The 22,345-nt window shown below is 42.1% G+C and overlaps 1 protein-coding gene across 2 annotated transcripts; it reads right to left on the bottom strand.

Moving 5' to 3' along the window:
* Window positions 1-396: 396 nt before the first annotated feature.
* LOC106600507 (death-associated protein kinase 3) lies at window positions 397-14,117 on the bottom strand. 2 transcript variants are annotated; one of them, XM_014191912.2, is made up of 11 exons: window positions 13,864-14,117; window positions 12,366-12,461; window positions 6,605-6,826; window positions 5,940-6,078; window positions 4,204-4,333; window positions 3,832-3,880; window positions 3,688-3,714; window positions 3,234-3,386; window positions 2,955-3,000; window positions 2,540-2,751; window positions 397-2,377 (listed from the first exon to the last, which is right to left on the bottom strand). In XM_014191912.2, the coding sequence occupies exons 2-11, from the start codon at window positions 12,425-12,427 to the stop codon at window positions 2,062-2,064; spliced, it is 1,356 nt and encodes a 451-aa protein (XP_014047387.1). In that variant the 5' UTR covers window positions 12,428-12,461; window positions 13,864-14,117; the 3' UTR covers window positions 397-2,061. The 2 variants fall into 2 exon arrangements, with proteins under 2 accessions (XP_014047387.1, XP_014047388.1); XM_014191913.2 differs by lacking the exon at window positions 13,864-14,117 and adding an exon at window positions 13,707-13,801.
* Between the last annotated feature and the right edge of the window lie 8,228 nt (window positions 14,118-22,345).

Below are 22,345 nucleotides of genomic sequence, written 5' to 3'. Positions count from 1 at the left end.
TTCCATCTCACAACTTTTTAAACAAATCCTTTTGTAGGTTGTTCACATGCCAACTACTTGTAGAAATAAGCCTACACTTTCCCTGACAAATGGTTGTAGACTCCTATGACATGACATCACAACACCTAGAGATCAAATACATCCCAAATGGCACCCTATTCTGTATCTAGTGCACTACTTTTGACCAGGGCCCATAAGGATTTGATTATAGCTGGTCAAATGTTTATTAAGTTGTAATACATTTTCCCTCAATTACTTTCCACAAGGATTCGATTTTAGAAAGTGAAATGTTTATTAAGTTGTAATAACTTTTCCCTGAATTATTTTCCACATTCCTTAATTTGACCTGAAAGGTAAACTTATCTCAATGGACACAATAAATATACACAAGGAAAGTTAAGCTACATGTATTTAAGCTTGTTTATTTAAAACACAAAGCTGTCTAAAACTGTCATCGTTCAAACCAATAAATACACACCAATTATACGTTTTGCATACATAAAAATAATTCAATGGGAGATAGTTTGGAACACTGCTGTATTCTTAAGTGCAAATGAGAATATTAAACTAGGGAATTACACAGTATATAGGGTTCCATAGTTCTATGGAATGTGATGCATAGATTTAATGACTAACTCGTGGAATGTCTGAAGTGTGTGGGTTATTATGGTCATAATGAAAAAAATATATATGTTTTACACTTTACATAGTTTAACATCATGCAGATAATTTGTTAAGAATCTTATACACAATAGTTGTACTCAAATGGGGCAGTTTCCCAGACACAGATTAAGCCTAGTCCTGGGCTAAAAACCAAATTCAATGGACAACTTCCATTGACCATGCTTTTATCCAGGAAACTAGCCCAAAGCGTTTTGAGGGACAGTCACTAAGCCTGCATTTTCACTAACATGTCTAGCCATTACTACATTTTTGCTTATGTATAGGCAATAAGGTGTTCTATATCCAGGCACAGCGTACAAATAGCAAAACAGGTTTATACAATCTATATATCTTAAGACTACTCTCTCCTTAGGTAAGACAGCTATAGTGTTTGCATTTGTTTCAATTGCATTACAGTACAACAAGTCAGCTGAGTGACATATGGTATAGAATAGATAGCCTGTCAATAAGATGAAGTACTGGGATCTCCCTATAAAACATCGACATGAATTTCCTGTTATTTCTGTGCAATTTGTACTATGTTGTTACTTATAACAGTCAGCTGTGAATGATACATGTTATGAGGCGAGAGAATATTGCTTACTTGAAATTGGCATACCAAGCCAGACTAATGCTGTCGCACAGGTGCATATACCATGTATTTCTTTAACTATGGAGCTTAAAACTCTTTAGGAAAATGATTGCCGGTGCAGAAAACTAAATCTTAACCAAACATACTGCAAAAACGAACAGCGTATTTTACAAACAATGTGTCAGTATTGCGTATAACAATCAAAATCCTTATCTTCAACATTTAACATTTATTTAGAAAATGTATTATTAAACACATATTTTGTTGACCAAACATATTCATAATAAGGACTCTGCGTTGCTAGTTCACTCCATACAAAGTGATACAGGAGGAGTAACCTTTTTCCCAATCAAATGTGTGTGAGGGGCAGCATGGCTTATGATCGGGGGCCCAGCATTTTCTCTAACCCGAAGAACTCTCGACCCTCGTTCTGAATCTGATGACAGCTGGTGTAAAATATGTGCCCTGTTCGTGCCACAAACACACAGACACAGACATGGAAAGAAGAAGCTGAGAGTGCAGAAGCAGAATAATGTCAGTGATTCCAACAACCACACAAACACCAGAAAAACTCTGACAGCTGGTGTACATGTACTGTCCTGACTTTACCATGCACACACACGGACATAGTAGGAAGTAAGCTGAGAACTAGAATAATGTCATTCAGTGATTCCAGCCCCAGCCCAGCAGGACTTTGCCTTCAGGCCATGACCAGACCACCCTAGAAAGAAGAAACTGAAGAGTGTAGATTCAGTGTCAGTGATTCTATGAGAATAATGTCAGTGATTCTAGAAGGCAGGCCAGGCTCAGGACATGACCAGACAGTCTTTCTCCCTCTCTATCCCTCTGACCAGCTCCTCCACCCAGCGCACCTCCGACGCCACCTGCTCCGCCAGGACCTCGTAGCGGTTCTCCAGGCGCCCAAACGTCCTCTTGAGTGCGTTAGCAGCCAGCATGGCGGCACGGGCATCCTCCTGACTCTGTCTGCGCTGGGCCTGGGTACACTGCAGAGCCTGGCGGATGTGACCCAGGTCGCTGGCGATGCTCTGGTTCTCCTCCTTGTACCAGCCCTCCTTCTCCTCATAGATAGAGAGTAGAGCAGCCACGTCTTCCTGACATGACCTGGAGAAGAGAGGGGGATGTTAGAATGAATGGATAGATGTATTGTTGTACCCAACTACAACAGCTTTATGTGTTTTTAATAATCACAAATGAATTCATCCGCCCATTCATTGAATCATCCATCCATCTATCCCTCCGTTTATTCCCCCCTCCTTCCCCTACCTCTGGTTGTGCTCCAGGTCTCTCAGCCCCTCCTCGGCAGCAGCGATCTCCTCCAGCACCTGGGAGAAGCGTTCAAAGTTGACGTAGGTGTTGTTGGGGGGCATGGAGGAGTGAGACTTGATGGTGTACTCCTTTAGACGCGTGGTCTTCAGGCGCCTGCGCTCCGGCTTCTTCCCGCTCTCCTCCTGGCGCACGTTCCGCCTCTTGATCACCTGGGAGGAGAGGGGGTTTAATGGATAGTAGATAAAAGTGTGTGGGTGGGGTGCTCAATTATTTTGTCTGGCCAAAAAACATCAGTATAATGGGTGCTATAAGCCAGCAGTTGCATATATTTGGGGGGGGGGATTAGTAAAATAGTTTGGGGGATTACTGATATGTGAGGTACAGTATGTATGAAATGGTGAGAGGTACCTACCTTGATCCAGGGATGCTGAAGGCTGTCATCGATGGTCATTCTCTTCCTGGAGAAATAAGAACCATTTGTAAATGATTAGAGATGAAAATCAATGACTCATTTCTTCCTTGCTTTAGTATTTGTAGTTCTAACATTGGTGCAAAAAGGCACAAACCTTTATTTCTTGCTAGGGTCCCTAAGATAATATGCTATTAAAAAAGACAGACAAAGTGCATGGTTCTTGTGTATGTTATTTTAAGCATTCCCTGGCATATTCCGTCCAGCGTAAACCAGGCTTACTTGGGATCCTTGACCAGCAGCCGTCTGATGAAGTCCTTGGCTAACTCACTAGTGTTGCTGAAGTACTCCTCGTCAAAGTCATAGTTAACTGCTGAGATGTTGGTCAGAGTCTCCTGCTTGGTCTCCCCCAGGAACGGAGAGGCACCACTCAACCTGAGGACCAACAGACAGCATGGTGAGAACACAATAAGAACACTCAACAGGAGGTAAAACAGTAGTACTGTATCATGTCATCTTTCAGGTCATGGCCAAATGTTATACACAGTAGATTGGCTTACTTGCTATGTCATAATTTTGACGATGGAATTACTGAGAAATAAGTGTCACTTCTATAGTTGTAATTTGTAATGCAAAAATGTGTGTAGATTTGAAATAATTTAACATAACACTGTTTAATATTGCTCAACTGACTGTATGAAAAGAGACAACCATTGTAATGTGAACAAGTACTTACAGAATGTATGTGATAACTCCAATACTCCTGGAGACAAAAGGAACAAAACTTAGTGAGATTTACCCTCAGAGCGAAACAACAGCAACAACAAGAAAACATTCTCAAAATCATAAAAAACATTTAAATGATCTTAGTCCATTTTACCACATGTCAGCCTCCAGGCCTAGCAGTTCATAGTTGACTATCTCTGGAGCTGTAAAACAAGCAGCATTACCACCAGAATCGCTTTAAAGCTTTAATTCAACCCAGATGGTCGTCAAGGATATCCCACAGACCTCCACTAAATAAGATGCATGTGAAGGAATATTTTCCCCATGTGGGCATAACAATAACATATTTCTGAATAGATATTTTATGGATACTGTATGTCTTGAATAGGAATAAGGAATTTATTTTTTCCAAAGGGAATCCAAACCCGAAGTGAAAAGAATCAATTTGAACATAAAAGCCGTACTAATGCCGGTAAAAAAACTGTTCGTGGCTCTTTTGGTCTGGAGCGGTAGAAGAGGGTCTCACCAACGAACTCTGGCGTTCCGAAGATGTTTTTAAACTCGTTCCCAGCTTTGATCTGATGAGCGATGCCGAAGTCGATGAGTTTGATCCTGGGGTTGGGAACATTCTTATCCAGCAGCATAATGTTCTCCGGCTGCAACAAAAACAAACAAGCATTCCATAATACAAGTTAGAAGAGAATGGATACACTACAGATGTTTTGAAATATAATAACAACATCATATGTTGAAAATAAATAACTGACCTGAATGATTATTACTATTATTCTAATATCCTAAACAGTATACTATCATGGTACACTTACATGACCAAATGTATGTGGACATCTGCTCGTCAAACATCTCATTCCAAAATCATGGGAATGGAGCTCGTCTCCCCTTTGCTGCTATAACAGCCTCCACTCTTCTGGGAAGGCTTTCCACTAGATGTTGGAACATTGCTGCGGGGACTTGCTTCCATTTTGATGTTGGGCGATTAGGCCTGGCTCGTAGTCGGCGTTCCAATTCATCCAAAAGGCGTTAGATGGGGTTGCGGTCAGGGCTCTGTGCAGGCCAGTCAAGTTCTTCCACACCGATCTCAACAAATCATTTCTGTATGGACCTCGCTTTGTGCACGGGGGCATTGTCAAGGGCCTTCCCCAAACTGTTGCCACAAAGTTGGAAGCACAGAATCGTCTAGAATGTCATTGTATTCTTCAGTGTTAAGATTTCCCTTCACTGAAACTAAGGGGCCTAGCCCGAACAATGAAAAACAGTTCCAGACCATTATTTCTCCTCTACCAAACTTTACAGTTGGCACTATGCATTGGGGCAGGTAGCGTTCTCCTGGCATCCGCCAAACCCAGATTAGTCTGTTGGACTGCCAGATGGTGAAGCGTGATTCATCACTCCAGAGAACGCATTTCCACTGCTCCGGAGTCCAATGGCAGCGAGCTTTACACCACTCCAGCCGTCGCTTGGCATTGCGCATGGTGATCTTAGGCTTGTGTGTGGCTGCTCTGGCATGGAAACCCATTTCATGAAGCTCCAGACGAACAGTTCTTGTGCTGACGTTGCTTCCAGAGGCAGTTTGCAACTCGGAAGTGAGTGTTGCAACCGTGGACAGAAGATTTTTACCCACTACAGCACTCGGCAGTCCCGTTCTGTGAGCTTGTGTGGCCTACCACTTTGCGGCTGAGCCGTTGTTGCTCCTAGACGTTTCCACTTCACAACAACAGCCCTTACAGTTGACCAGATCAGCTCTAGCAGGGCACAAATTTGACAAACTGCTTGTTGGAAAGATGGCATCCTATGACGGTGCCACGTTGAAAGTCACTGAACTCTTCAGTAAGACCATTCTACTTCCAATGTTTGCATGGCTGATTGCATGGCTGTGTACTCGATTTTATACACCTGTCAGCAACGGGTGTGGCTGAAATAGCCCAATCTACTAATTTGAAGGTGTGTCCACATTATTTTGTATTTATAGTGTTTAATAAGGATGACTGTTGAAAACACCAGCCTGGATGGTGTTCACTAGGCACTAGAGACTACCTGGACTTAAGAATAAGAAGTGTATTCTATTGCAAAATGTTTTCCGTTGAACATGACCCTGGCTTACCCAGCTCCACAGCCTACGGTCCACTTTGAGATCAAATTGTGCGAAGCGTTTGGAGTGCGGGCACTGCAGGTAGTAGACCCCATCCGGGATCTGTGTGTGTGTGTGTGTGTGTGTGTGTGTGTGTGTGTGTGTGTGTGTACCTTGAGGTCAAAGTGAGCTATGCATTTGGAGTGCAGGTAGTGGACCCCATCCAGGATCTGTTTGAGGAACTGTGTGGCGGCCTCCTCTGTTAAAGACTCCTTCTCTGCCAGGAAGTCAAACAGCTCCCCCCCAGACACCCTGAAACAAAACATAAACAGATGAATCTCTAAAGCAACACACACAACTAGCATCTCAACAGAACCACATCAGGATGTTTTGGGATTTTTCACTTTACAAGAGAGCAGGAACAGAATGTCACACAGGCTAATTTGAACCCAGGTTAGTGGCCGTATGTATAAAATGTCTCAGAGTATTGTGCTGTTCTAGGATCACGTCCCCCTGTCTATGTTTTTTAAATTATTTTTTTATTTAACCTTTATTTAACTAGGCAAATCAGTTAAGAACAAATTCTTATTTGTTTAACTAGGAACAGTGGGTTAACTGCCTTGTTCAGGGGCAGAACGACAGATTTTTACCTTGTCAGCTCAGGGATTCTATCTAGCAACCTTTCGGTTACTGGCCCAACGCTCTAACCACCAGGCTACCTGCCGCCCCTATATAATCTCATTAATTGTGATTTTAAAGACAAAACTGATCCTAGATCAGAATTTCTACTCTGACATTATTTATGAATATGACCCTGGTCTCATCTAGTCTCCCTTACAGCTCCAGGATGAGGATGACGTCGGTCTTGTTTTCGAAGATGTCGTGTAGCGTTATGATGTTGCTGTGCTGGATCTCTCTCAGGATGTTCACCTCCCTCTCGATCTCCTCGCGGCTAACGCCACGGCGGCTAGACGACAGACGACGCTTCTTGATGAATTTGGCGGCGTACTCAGAGCCAGAGGGCTTCTCTTTACACTTCCGTACGATGGCAAACTGTCCGCTGAGGGGAGGGGGGAAATGACATCATGAGAATGATGATACAAAGTAAAACATGAACATAGAATACACAGGAAAGAGTGACTGGGTCACAATCAGATAGCTCATCTAGGAAAATCCCGATTTGAAGCAATATACCAATCTTGACTACAGATTGTATAGGCTAGTGTTCAGTGGCCGCATTGCAACACACTGGGTGGCAGTTTCATAACTTTGATGTAATAAGATGAAGACCATAAGCAAATGTAAAGTGGGTGACAAAAAAAATAACTAAAGCGTTTTTATTTTTTTTATAGCAAAATAGTGTTTTTTAGACAACTGCAAATTTCAAGGAGTAGGGCATTCAAGGAGTTGGTTTGATGGGAAGTCGTGAAGTCACCGGCCTGTAAGAAAGTCTATGACCATCATGCTTTTAGGGAAAAATTATAATTTTGTACAAGTATTTAACTGAGTTTGACCAATTCCAGTCCCTTTTCTTAGGGGGTCCGGGGTTATGTAGAAGGACTGAGAAGCTTTTTAAAAAGGATATTCTACTCCAACATGAACAAAAATAAAATGACGCTGATACCATCTAGAATATAATTTCCACCTCTAGAAATGAGTGAAATAACATAATGGTGAAACATTAAAAAATAATATTGGACCATGCATATAACCCATGGTCTATATTATCAGATGTGCTATTAGCAATAGGCATTATCACCTGTTGCCCGACTGATGCAAAATAGTGGCTATAAAATGTACAGGGGTGACTTTAAAATGAAAATAGTGGTGGGGCAAACTCAAATCAACAAAGCTTATAGGCATTGAAACCAGTACACTACACTGACTACACACTGAATCCCATAAATGAGTTTTGAGCCACACACAGACGTTATAACATGGGTTATTATGAGTTTATGGCTACTTCCCATATCTTTAGCTCTTATTGCACAGAAGACCACGGCCCAGCAGACTTTTCTAGTGTAAACGAGCTAGGATTATGTCTGAAATATTATGTGTGTCTGCCTGCCTGTTATAAAGGGGCCCGGTTAACAACATGCAACATTTATAACGCTATTCTCTTGCTTAATCTATTGCACAGTTCCATCAAAGATATGTATAACTAACCCTTCTTTTACATGTGGTTCCATGCGTAATACAGTCTGCCATCAAACATCAACTATAATACATGTATATAGGAAATTATAGCATCAACTATAATACATCAACTATAATACATGCCTATAGGATATTATAGCTAGCCTACCTCAAAACAAATGTTAGCAACTGCTACATGATCCACCACCAACCACTCGACCTGAATCTCATTTTCCAGCTTGCTTTATTTTATTGGATGGACATATTTTCAAGTTTAGGTGAATAATGAGCACCAGGCGTTCTCTACACATTTCCTTCATAATACTAAGGTTGAAAATTATTTTCTAGGACATAACATTTACATTTTAGTCATTTAGCAGACGCTCTTATCCAGAGCGACTTACAGTAGTGAATATATACATTTCATTTTCATTTCATGCATTTATTATATTATTATTTTTTGTACTTTGTACATAACTAAGCTACATAGCTAAGCTACCTACCTTAAAGACGTGGTAACAGCGCGTGGTAAACAACTAGCTAGCTATGAAGTTGACACATCAGTCCAGAGTTAACGGGCATAAGACGTTGATTTATCTGTGGCCAATGCCAATGAGCCTTCTTGGGCGGGAACTTCTACTGTAAATCAATGGAGCACCAAAGAGGTGCTTTTGCCACCCCATACAGAACCAATCAGTCAATATAATCGAGAACAATCATTGTATCAGGTGCACCCTGCTTTTGCTGGCTAGCTCTCCCAGCAGATGTTGCGGGGATGTAGTGTCCTCAAGAGTGACAGCACCCTGAGCCAATCACGTTCAACCAGAGAAGATCAACGACACCTGCACTACCAGTCAAAAGTTTTAGAACAACTCAATTTTTCCAGTTTTTATTGAAATTCACACAGTTTAATGTCTTAATGTACTCTGAAATTAAAGCATAGAACAAATAAACAATTGGAGACAAAAAATAAATAATGGAATCGTTTTGTTTAACAAAATGTAATCAACATTTTTGATTCATCAAAGTAGCCACCTTTTGCAGACATAACAGCCAAACACACTCGTGGCATTCTTTCTACAATGGAAATCAAATATTGTTCGTAAAGTTCTTCCCAACGCTGTTGCAGAAGTCCCTAAAAATGTGTTGCACTTGTAGATTGCTTTGCTTTCACCCTTCTGCCCAGTTTATCCCAAACCAGCTCCATGGGGTTTAAGTCTGGAGACTGTGCTGGCCATTCCATGATTTGTAGCCTATCGTCTTGTTCTTTTCTTGTAAGGTAGTTCTGACATAGCCTGGAGGTATGTTTTGGGTCATTATCTTGCTGTAGGATAAACCCCTGACCAATTAGGCGTACACCAGGGAGTATTGCATGGCGCTGCAAAATGCTGTGGTAGCCATTTTGGTTCAGGGTGCCACTCACTCTGTGTAAGTCGCCGACTCTGGATCCAGCAAAAGAGCCCCACATCGTCACGCTTCCTCCTCCATGTTTGACAGTTGGTGTCACACACTGAGGAACCATCCTTTCGCCTACTCGACGGCGTACAAAAACCCAGTGTGATGAACCGAAGATTTCAAATTTGTATTAAATCGGTCCTTAAGACCTTCTTCCAGTCTTCAGTAGTCCACTGGCGGTGCATCATGGCCCAGGCAAGCCTCTTTTTCTTATTTTGCCATCTTAGCAATGGCTTTCTTACTGCCACTCGACCTGTCAAACCTACAGCTAGAAGTCTTCTCTTCACAGTTGAAACTGAGACTTGCTTACTTCGACCAGTGTTAAGCTGTGCTTGAAGCTGTTGTCCTGTAAGCCGCCTATCACGAAAGCTGTTGACTCTTAGAAACTTGTCTTCTGATTCTGCTGTGGCTTTGGGTCTGCCAGACCTCTTCCTGTCAGAGTTTCCTCCAGTTTCCAAGTGCCTTTTGATGGTGTGGGAAACTGTACTCACCTTGGCTTTCTTTGCAATTTATCTAAAGGAAAGACCATTATAACATTTAAAAGTGTAGGTCTATCTGTCTTCCTTTGTTAATGGCCTTTTTCTCGCCATTATGATAGCAATATACTACATCCTTGCAGTACAATACTGTCCAAATTATGCTTAAGAGGGTGTAGTAACAGTCTGTTCCAACACTGCTTTTATACAGACAGAGGGTTTGTAAGGGTTTGTATCAACAAAAGTTGGGAGACCTGTAGGAATTGTTAACATCAACCTTCAAGGCTTAATTTACTTCCATTGCTGCAGAACAGCTGTAAGTTGTTAACCCATTACTTGTTCCCTGAAAAAGGCCTTTTTTTTTATAACTCTGAAATGTACATTCTTTTTTTCAGTTTTTGGTAACCTAAACTTTTTTTCTAACCTCTGGCAGTTTACTGCTTACCTTTGTACCATTTCAGGTTATTCAACTGAACTGCTTAAATTTCTATAAAAACTGGAAAAATGGGGGTGTTCTAAAGCTTTTGACTGGTAGTGTACACTCTGTACTTTCTCTGTCTGCCCCTCCACCACAGAAAGCACAGAGCGAGGCTGAGACGGCTGCATTTTGGAGATGAAAATGTACCAAAACAACAAGACAATGGAAAGCGATCACGTATGCTTTATTAGATAAAGATATTTTTAAATAAAATAAAATTGTTTGCCAACTGATTTCTTGTATTGTCATGACATTAAATAACAGAATTGCATGCAAATCTGCAGGAGCCCCACCTGCCCCATGTGACCATCACCACTGAAAATGTACGTAGGCTAAAGCATGGGGTTTGTCCCTTTGCATTTACCCCACTGGACACAACATCCTGATTGTTATTATTAATGAATAATTATTATTCACTACCCACATTTTTTGTTATTGTTTCTATTATGAAGTAGGCCTATGTCATTGCCCTTTTAAGAGGCCATTGACCCTTTAAGAGCTCTGTTATGCAGCTGGGCCTAACATGCTTGAAACTCCTGTTGTAACTGCATTTGTCAAACCATACCACTTGTGCAATTGAAGAAGTAGAGAAATAAATGTGGTAGCAATGGAAAACTGTGATCCCCTCTTTTATTAACAAAGGCCAAAACTGCTTTCAAATTACATTTGCCAAAACTGCTTTTAAAAGTGTTTTCCTGTGATTGCATTAAGAATTATTGTGTATTGACTGCTTGCCAGAATATATGTTTCCCTGTAGGCTACACACCACTGTTTGAATTGAGCGCCGTGGTGGTGTGCATTATAGACTATTTCATTCCCGTCATCTGAACGTCAGCAACAATCATACATGTCAGTTCAGTGTACACAGCTTAACAGAGAAAATAAAATACTTGAGAAAACATTTATTTGGGAATATATTTTGTAGAACAGCTTCTCTGTATTAGGCCATGTCCCGTCCCGTCCCCCCCCCCCCTCCCCCGAAATGTTTATTGCGGATCTACATAACCTAACCTCCAGAATCCATATGATGGAAATCCGTCACAGGAGAACTTTAACTCCTGCAGTTTCCTGAGCTTAACTCAGTCTCCCCTCCTCTCACAGTAAGTCTAAACCTAGAGGCATGGAGAGAAAATAAATGCCCAAATTCCTCACTCCTCTCCAACTCATGGCTGTCCTACCTTATCTGTTGACTGAAACCAGACTGTGGCACTTCTCCTCTCCATAGGATACCTGAGATTTAACAATAACATGTTCTTCCTGCACTCCCCTTTCCTACTCAGTAGATTTCCATACCCTCAGTTCTAATATGGTAACATGAATAAGGATACTTCAAGTTTAAAGGTTAGTACCCAACACAATGATGTCATTCTTCTGCTGCAACACTGTAGCAAAAAACCCTACTTCCATATAAAGCACTATGTTCAAGTAGTGCACTATGAAGGGAATAGGGTGCCATTTGAGATGAAGTCAGGTTTAATCCTCTACAAGCACATGACTCATTCTATTGCTCTAGCTCTGTTTAGTTTACAAGGACTTGCTAAAAACAGAGCTTGTATAACAAGGCAGAGTGCAATGCAGTTTAATAAACAGTCCCACAAATACACTGGGGATGTGCCAATGGATGTTTTCCCCATGCTATGCATTTTAAAGTTAAATTAGTGGTATTATACTGGTATATCATTATGAGAGTCAAACAACGGATTATATATTTAAAAGATTGTTTGGAGAAATTGTGTTTCACTTCACATGCAAGCGAGAACGAAAAGGTGATAAGAGATCTGTATTATTCTGCCACCTCATTCAAAACATATTCATTAGTAGGCATACTTGATTGAAATTGTCTGATGTGCTGGGTAGGCCAGGTTTAGAGTTTACCTCACTTGCCCTGAAGTGCGAACTCTACCCACTGATCCACCGGGCAAGCTGAATCAAGTCAAGGCTAGTATCATCCAGCAAAACAGTATCACACAAACACGTCCGATCTTGAAAAAGCAGAAGAATCTGTGCGCTCTCAGATAGTAATAGTAGTTAGCCATACAGATGTCAGAACTTACCTCCCCAGCTCCTCCCCCATATCGTAGAACACCTCCACATCCTCTTGCCTGAAGCCAGCCATGATCTGACTGGGTTGCTGCTGAGAGAAGCTGTGTCTTGAAATACAGAAGAGGGGCAAAAAATTTTTTTTTGTAACTGCCAGAGAAAGAGCACAAAGGTTTAAGACCAATATCATAACAATGACAGATGAATGTGATGTTGACGTGAGCAGAAATGCCTAAATGAACTACAGGATTGATTGTTATAGACATGTTATAGCAACATTAGGTGGCAGTGATAATGAAATCAGCTCAAACAAACACATACAGTATGGATTTATGACAGTGTACACATTCCCCCCCCCAAAAAAAAAAGATAATCAAGGACAACAACCACCCGAGCCACTGCCTGTTCACACCGCTACCATCCAGAAGGCGAGGTCAGTACAGGTGCATCAAAGCTGGGACCAAGAGACTGAAAAACAGCTTCTATCTCAAGGCCATCAGACTGATAAACAGCAACCACTAACTCAGAGAGGCTGCTGCCTACATTGAGACCCAACTACTGGCCACTTTAATAAATTGATCACTAGTCAATTTATTTAACAATGCAACTTTAAATAATGGCACTTCAATAATGTTTACATATCTTACATTACTCATATCACATGTATATACTGTATTTTATACCATCTATTGCACCTTGCCTTTGCTGCTCGGCCATCGCTCATCCATATATTTATATGTACATATTCTCATTCACCCCTTTAGATTTGTGTGTATTAGGTAGTTGTGGGGGAATTGTTAAAATTACTTGTTAGATATTACTGCACTGTTAGAAACTAGAAGCACAAGTATTTCGCTACACGCGCATTAACATCTGCTAACCATGTGTGTGTGACCAATACATTTGATTTGATCCAACAACACCAGCAGTGGCCGTCCATATTTGGCCGAAGTCAACACAGTTGGCTGATGTCGATGCATTAGTCAGTCCTACTTACGTCATATTCTTCCATCAACTACCTAGCTGATTAAAGGCTCTCAATGCGGTTTTAACATGACATTAGATAACCATTTGCTAACTTCTGCTATCAAGACACAAACATTTAGATTTGTTAAATAGGCCTACGATTTTGTTTCAAGCAAAACAAATCTTGCTAGCTGACGTCTGTAACGAGCAAGCTAACTATGTCTGTCCACTTAGGTCAGAAGAAAATAACTCACCAACAAACCTAGCTAAAACACCGGACTGATATGATAATGGGTCAAATCGATAACTATTCAAAAAATGTAAGCTATAGTAACAATTTGACAAAACTATTACATTGTATCTAGTTAACTTGCTAGCTATTAACTTACAGTAGCCAGCCTAGCTATCCAATTTAGCAATCGCTGTGCTTGTCATACACAAGGTTGGCATTCGAAGCAAACGCTAACGTTTGTGTAAAACGACACGATGGAGCTTTTATTTTAAAAATGACGTAATTTAATCACAATAATACAGATAGCTACTTACATTATAACGTTAACTGGCTACGGGTCCCGCATTCGTCTCCGGAGTCAAAGGTGGTTAAAGATAATTACAGCATGTTCAATTTCAGGATGGACCATATGGCATGAGGGGCTCCTGATGACTGGATGGATAGGTATCCCACCAGGCATTCAGCCCTTTTTTATATATAACTTAACTATACATTTCTGCGCCAACTTTCACCTTTCCGATATTTGGCGTTCTCAGAATCCAACATTAAAAAACGTTATTGCTTTAACTCTACAACTAGCGACAGACAATTAAAATCTAGAAATGATTATTGGTTGGTATCTTCCAATCTTATGAATCTTGTCAGTGAATGTAGTATTTCTTCAGCTCCTCTGACAGACCATTGGTCCATTATTCTTTTGTTTTGATAATGACAAGAGATTTTCTAAAGCATATTGAACATTTCATTATTATATTTTAAAGAATGAGTCATTTTGTTTACAGTCTAAAGCTCTTATCAGAGAGACCTGTCTCGATTCTGCTCTTTCTTCTACTAACAAATGGGAAATGATTAAATTCAGAATTCGATGTCTTGCCATCACTACTGGTAAAATGCTAGCTCAGAAAAGATTCATCAAGCTCATGGATATTATTGTTGATATTAACAGGCTGAGCAATAACATTTAACATTTAGATTTAAATGAAGATGAGAAACCAGAGCTTGCTAAATGCCAATGTGAACGACATATACAACGATAAGGCACATGGTGCCTTCATCCATTCAAAGGCCAAATGGATTGAAAAAGGTGAAAAAACACATATTATTTCTTTAATTTGGAGAAAAGTAGGCAGACTAGGAATAGGATTTAATCCATTTATGTAAATTACACTATATCTGATGATTTTGAAGTGATTAATAAGAACATACACTCTTTCTACAGTTCACTCTATCAATCTCATCTTTGGGAAGGCAACTTGGATTCCTTTTTTGAGTCCTTTAATAACCCTGTTTATCCTATAGAAGAAGGGTTTAGGAAACGGTGATTCTGATGTAGATATTACTGAGTTGGACCAAGCCATTAAACAAATACCTATAGGTAAATCTCCTGGACCGGAATGGCTGTCTCCTGAATTCTATCAACATTTTTGGCCTGATATTAGAGAGTTATTGCTTTTGGTCTACAAAGAGGATATTGCTAATGCTATCTTACCTCCTTCTTTGAGACAGGGACTAATAGTTCTTATACCCAAACCAAAGAAGGACTCTCTTTACCTGGAGAATTGGAGACCAATCACGTTGTTGGCAACTGACAATAAGTTACTAGCCCATGTTTATGCCAATAGGCTGAAACAAGGCCTTGATGATATAATCAGTGAAACTCAATTAGCCTTCATTAAAGGAAGGAGTATTCATAACCAGGCCCAGCGCCACAAGGGTGCAAAGGGGGGCATTGACCCCTTAGTTGGAATATTGTGCCTCCTCAGTTTTGTATCCATATTCTGTCCCACAATCTGCCCCCTCCGTCATGCCCAACCGATTTGTTGTGTATGCTTCTGTAACAGTATAGCTTCCGTCCCTCTCCTCGCCCCAACCTGGGCTTGAACCAGGGACCTTCTGCGCACATCAACAACAGTCACCCACGAAGCATCATTACCCATCGCGCCACAAAAGCCGCGGCCCTTGCAGCGCAAGGGGAACAACTACTTAAGGTCGCAGAGCAAGTGACGTCACCGATTGAAACGCTATTAGCGCGCACTACCGCTAACTAGCTAGCCATTTCACATCGGTTACCCTTCATTCATGCAACTCCCTTGCATGCATCTTACGTATGTCATACACATTTAACCAGTTGAAAAAAAACGAATTTTGATTGGCCTTCACAGTAGAAGGGCGGCGTCAATTTGACCGTTTAGGTTTACTTTCAAAGTTACCTACTACGAAGAAAAAAATGTTTCACCGCGCAGCTGGATGGAATTTAGCTAATGTTAACAGTTAGGTAGGTAGCTGATAGTATGGTGGATATTAGAAAGTGGCTTCGCCAAGGCACAATGGCAGCATCGGATCAAAGCGGTGAGGAGGGGGAGAAGCCTGACGCTAATCACCGAGGCCAAGGCCGTCGAGCCCAGCAGCAAAGGCACCTACGCAACCATCTTGCAGCCTGGTGACATAGGAGGTAACCAACCCGAGGAGGGGCCTGCAGCCGCCAACACCGAACCTAGCAGCAGCACCGCCAGGTTATTACAAGCACCAACGCCTCCGTTAGTGCCTGACGACCGCGGTGATGAGGAGCCAGCGCAGGTTTGTCTGGGGAAATACCCAACCCGCCTGTACAGTCGTGGCCAAAAGTTTTGAGAATGACACAAATGACACTGCTGCCTCAGTTTGTATGATGGGAATTTGCATATACTCCAGAATGTTATGAAGAGTGATCAGAATGAATTGCAATTAATTGCAAAGTCCCTCTTTGCCATGCAAATGAACTGAATCCCCCAAAAACATTTCCACTGCATTTCAGCCCTGCAACAAAAGGACCAGCTGACATCATTTCAGTGATTCTCTCGTTAACACAGGTGCGAGTGTTGACGAGGACAAGGCTGGAGATCACTCTGTCATGCTGATTGAGTTTGAATAACAGACTGGAAGCTTCAAAAGGAGGGTGGGGCTTGGAATCATTGTTCTTCCTCTGTCAAACATGGTTACCTGCAAGGAAACACGTGCAGTCATCATTGCTTTGCACAAAAAGGGCTTCACAGGCAAGGATATTGCTGCCAGTAAGATTGCACCTAAATCAACCATTTATCGGATCATCAAGAACTTCAAGGAGAGCGGTTCAATTGTTGTGAAGAAGGCTTCAGGGCGCCAAAGATAGTCCAGCAAGTGCCAGGACCGTCTCCTAAAGTTGATTCAGCTGCGGGATCGGGGCACCACCAGTACAGAGCTTGCTCAGGAATGGCAGCAGGCAGGTGTGAGTGCATCTGCATGCACAGTGAGGCGAAGACTTTTGGAGGATGGCCTGGTGTCAAGAAGGGCAGCAAAGAAGCCACTTCTCTCCAGGAAAAACATCAGGGACAGACTGATATTCTGCAAAAGGTACAGGGATTGGACTGCTGAGGACTGGGTTAAAGTCATTTTCTCTGATGAATCCCCTGTCCGATTGTTTGGGGCATCCGGAAAAAAGCTTGTCCGGAGAAGACAAGGTGAGCGCTACCATCAGTCCTGTGTCATGCCAACAGTAAAGCATCCTGAGACCATTCATGTGTGGGGTTGCTTCTCAGCCAAGGGAGTGGGCTCACTCACAATTTTGCCTAAGAACACAGCCATGAATAAAGAATGGTACCAACACATCCTCCGAGAGTAACTTCTCCCAACCATCCAGGAACAGTTTGGTGATGAACAATGCCTTTTCCAGCATGATGGAGCACCTTGCCATAAGGCAAAAGGGGCTCGGGGAACAAAACATTGATATTTTGGGTCCATGGCCAGGAAACTCCCCAGACCTTAATCCCATTGAGAACTTGTGGTCAATCCTCAAGAGGCAGGTGGACAAACAAAAACCCACAAATTCTGACAAACTCCAAGCATTGATTATGCAAGAATGGGCTGCCATCAGTCAGGATGTGGCCCAGAAGTTAATTGACAGCATGCCAGGGTGGATTGCAGAGGTCTTGAAAAAGACGGGTCAACACTGCAAATATTGATTCTTTGCATCAACTTCATGTAATTGTCAATAAAAGCCTTTGACACTTATGAAATGCTTGTAATTATACTTCAGTATTACATAGTAACATCTGACAAAAATATCTAAAGACACTGAAGCAGCAAACTTTGAAAATTCTCAAAACTTTTGGCCACGACTGTACTGTTGGAGAAAACGGGCATTTTGTTGTGCGTGGTTCAAAGGCAGAGAGTGGCTGGAATATTCCAGCTTTCTACTATCCTTGTCGAAAATTTTACATCGGCTCCAATGCTAACGCCGATAAGGCATTCACCCAAACTGGATATAATAACTGCCAGCATGCCATTGATAGCAACAAGGGACTGGGGAGGCACACATCAAGCAAAGAACATTTGAATGTGATGCTTTATCGCTGACTAACTTGGTCCTGTCAGAGCTAACAAATGTTGGCCTTAGCACCAACAAGATTCTTAGTCAATGTTATGATGGCGCCAGTGTGATGTCTGGTAACATGGGGGCATGCAAAAGGTAGTGCAAGACAAGCTGAATCGGGAAGTGTCGTATGTGCATTGCTTTAACCACTAGCTGCATTTAGTCATAGTGCACACTATGTCCTCTGAGGGTGCATTGGATGACTTTTTTAATGTGTGTAATTCCCTTTACAAGTTTCTCAGGAAACAAACTGTGGCTGCACAATATACAGGAGAAAAACTGAAACGGCTGCTTGAGCAGCGATGGACTGGTCATCTGGCTACGGTGAGTGTCATTATAAAATTTCTGGACAGCATCTTCCATCTGCTCAGATAAATCGAGAGTACCTGCTGCTACGGTACAGAGGTGCGACCTGAGGCTGTGGGCCTATTGAAAGCTGTTTCCGAGCCGAGCTTCAGATTAATTTCCTTCATGGTTCACGCCTGCTCGATCCCACTAACAAGTTACTTCAGGTTGAAACAACTGATCTGTACACTGGCATCCGAGTCATCCGCAGCGCCCACAATTGCGTGGAAAAACTGCAACGTGACAGTGAGTTTGATGAGTTATGGGAGAAATACAAGCACACGGACACCCCCGCTCCAAGCAAATGGCAAAAGTAGTGAGTAGTAATCTGAAAGAATATGTGGTCGAAACAAAAATGGGCCAGCAAGAAGAGGTATAATGAGAGGGAGTGCAACAGACTGTTTTTCAGCATTCTGGATGCTGTACTGGGAGAAATGGCAGCCAGATTTAACAAACGAAACAGCTAACTTGTTGAGGCCCTGCGTGCCTTGTACCCAGAGAATGAAACATTTATGGATGTGGAAAAAGTGAAACCACTGCTGGACTTAATCTCGACCAGCATTTGGAAGGTCTGGAATGTGTCGTAAACATCATGGAATACATTCTTGTCTGAGGTGATGACACAAAGCAGCATGACCGGAGACTGAGATAGCTACTAGACAGACTAAGAAGGATCAACTTGAAACTGAAATAAGGACAAGCACAAAATCCGAATGACAGAAATTCACTACATTGGACATGTGTTAAGCAAAAAAGGCCTGAAACGAGACTCCAAAAAGGTCAGGGCAATACAAGAAATGCCAGAGCCAGAGGACAAAGCAGCGCTTCAGAGGTTCATGGGAATGTTGCAGTATCTCCCAAAGTTCATCCCGAATCTCTCAGATGTCAGTGCACCACTGAGACAACTGCTGGAAAGAGACTTTTGAAGCTCTCTTCCTGTGAAGAACTGGACTCTTCACAGGAACAGAGCTTAAAAATCTTGAAAACACTTGTCAGCAATGCGCCAGTGTTAAAGTACTACGACATAAAAAAAAACAGTGACACTACCTGTGGATGCAAGCTCAGAAGGCTTGGGAGCTGTGATCCGGCAAGATGGTCAGCCAATCACATACGGGTCAAGATCCCTCACAGACTGTCAAAAGAGAGATGCTCAAATTGAAAAAGAGCTACTAGCAGTAGTGTATGGCTGCGAGAAGTTTTATCAATACCTATATGGAAAACATATCCAGGTGGAAATGGTTGGCCTTTGGAGACAAAATTCAAGAAGGCGCCCCAGAAAGCACCAGCCAGACTGCAGAGAAATCAAATCAAATTGTATTTTTCACGTGCCGAATACAACAGTTGTAGACCTTACCGTGAAATGCTTACTTACAAGCCCTTAACCAACAATGCAGCTCAAGAAATAGTTAATAAAATATTTACTAAATAAACTAAAGTAAAAAAAAACAATCAAAAAGCAACACAATAAATGTACATAACAATAACGAGGCTATATACAGGAGGGACCGGTACCGATGTCAATGTGCGGGGGTACAGGTTAATCGATGTAAATTGTAAAGTGACTATGCATAGATAATAAACAGTGAGTAGCAGCAGTGTAAAAACAAGGGGGGGGGTCAATGTAAATAGTCCAAGTGGCCATTTGATTAGTTTAGGTGTTCAGCAGTCTTATGGCATGGGGGTAGAAGCTGTTAAGGATTCTTTTGGTCCTAGAATTGGTGCTCCGTTACCGCTTGCCGTGCGGTAGCAGAGAGAACAGTCTATGACTTGGGTGACTGGAGTCTTTGACAATTTTTTGCGCCTTCCTCTGACACCATCTAGTATATAGGTCCTGGATGTCAGGAAGCTTGGCCCCAGTGATGTACTGGGCCAAATGCATTATTCTCTGTAGCGCCTTACGATCAGATGCCGAACAGTTGCCATACCAGGCAGTGATGCAACCGGTCAGGATGCTCTCAATGGTGCAGCTGTAGAACTTTTTGAGGATCTGGGGACCCATGCTAAATATTTTCAGTCTCCCGGGGAGAAAACTTTCCGTGGGAATTAACGGGAATATATTGGAATTAACAGGAATGTATTGGAATTAACGGAAATATATGCAAATTAATATTAATACCATTTAAATGTAGATGTTTTTTGCATTGGATATATTTACCATATCATATGGAGGCAGAAACATAAACCTTTCACCTTATAAGAAGACATAATTGCAAATGATTAAATCCTTCCAATAGAAATAAATACAAATATTTAGTTACGAATTGAACTTTAATTAAATTAATTGACTCTTCACATGGGATGATTTCAATGAACAAGAAAAGAAAGGGAGTACTGAATGATCCCCAATGATCCATCGCATCTCCCAAAAATGTTTTCAACATACATCTGTGAAATGATAGTCTAGAAACGAAAGATTTGGTTGTCTTCTCCCTGGACCTCCTCAATGTCCAGCTCTTGAACATCAGACTCTGAGGCCTCATCTTCACTGTCACTTTCCAACCTTGTTGAGGAGGTTTGTTGTCTCGTTGTCAGCCACCTTTGCTCGTTGTCAGGCTCAAAAAGCCTCAAATTTGCCTGGATGGCCATCAATTTTTCAACCCTTGTATTGGTCAGCCTGTTGCGTGCTATGGTCTGAGTGTTCCCAAACAAGGACCAGTTGTGCTCTGAGGCGGCTGATGTTGGTGGGATTTGGAGGATGATGGAGGCAACAGGGGAAAGAGCCTCAGATCCACAAAGTTCCTTCCACCAGGTGGCTGATGAGATATCTTGGCACGACTGCCATATTGCATCTCCAACCCAAAGCCCTTGCTTGGAAGTGTACTTTGCCAGACTGCCAAGAACCTTGCCCTCATCCAGACCAAGGTGTACGCTGCGGCGTGTGTGGGATTCAGACAGAAGTCTTCACTCTTTTTGATGTATTTCAGAACTGCAGTTTCCTCTGCTTGGAGCAACAGTGAAGTGGACTGGGAGGTACGGATTTCTTCTCTTACATCTGCAAGCAGAGTCTGAACATCAGACAGGATGGCATTGTCTCCCTCAATCCGTGCAATGGCTACTGCTAAAGGTTTCAGGAGTTTCAGGCTGCTTACCACTCTCTCCCAAAATACATCATCAAGGAGGATCCTCTTGATGGGGCTGTCCATATCAGCAGACTGTGATATGGCCATTTCTTGGAGAGACTCCTTCCCCTCCAGGAGACTGTCAAACATGATGACAACACCACCCCAATGGGTGTTGCTGGGAAGCTTCAATGTGGTGCTCTTATTCTTCTCAATTTGATTGGTGAGGTAGATTGCTGCTGTAACTTGATGACCCTTCACATACCTAACCATTTCCTTGGATCTCTTGTAGAGTGTATCCATTGTTTTCAGTGCCATGATGTCCTTGAGGAGCAGATTCAATGCATGAGCAGCACAGCCAACGGGTGTGATGTGAGGGTAGGACTCCTCCACTTTAGACCAAGCAGCCTTCATGTTTGCAGCATTGTCTGTCACCAGCGCAAATACCTTCTGTGGTCTAAGGTCATTGATGACTGCCTTCAGCTCATCTGCAATGTAGAGACCGGTGTGTCTGTTGTCCCTTGTGTCTGTGCTCTTGAGAATACTGGTTGAGGGGTGGAGATGATGTAGTTAATTATTCCTTGCCCACGAACATTCGACCACCCATCAGAGATGATTGCAATACAGTCTGCTTTCGCTATGATTTGCTTGACCTTCGCTTGAACTCTGTTGAACTCTGCATCCAACAAATTAGTAGATAATACATGTCTGGTTGGAGGAGTGTATGGTGGGCGAAGAACATTCAGAAATCTCTTCCAATACACATTGCCTGTGAGCATCAGATGTGAACCAGTTGCGTACACAGCTTGAGCAAGACATTCATCAGCATTTCTCTGACTACGTTCCTCCATTGGGTAAAAAAACTTCAGATTCCAGGAGGACCATGAGCTGTTGCTATCGATAAGGTGTCTGATTCATCATTTTCACCTCGAATAGAAGTAGAGGGACTTTGTCAGAGGTTGCTTGTGTAACAGTATAGCTTCCGTCCCTCTCCTCGTACCTACC

This window comes from Salmo salar, chromosome ssa03 (genome assembly GCF_905237065.1).
Source record: "Salmo salar chromosome ssa03, Ssal_v3.1, whole genome shotgun sequence".
Classification (NCBI taxonomy): Eukaryota; Metazoa; Chordata; class Actinopteri; order Salmoniformes; family Salmonidae; genus Salmo; species Salmo salar.
The sequence above is the reverse complement of the archived record's forward strand: the minus strand, read 5'-3'. Positions and strand labels throughout refer to the sequence as shown.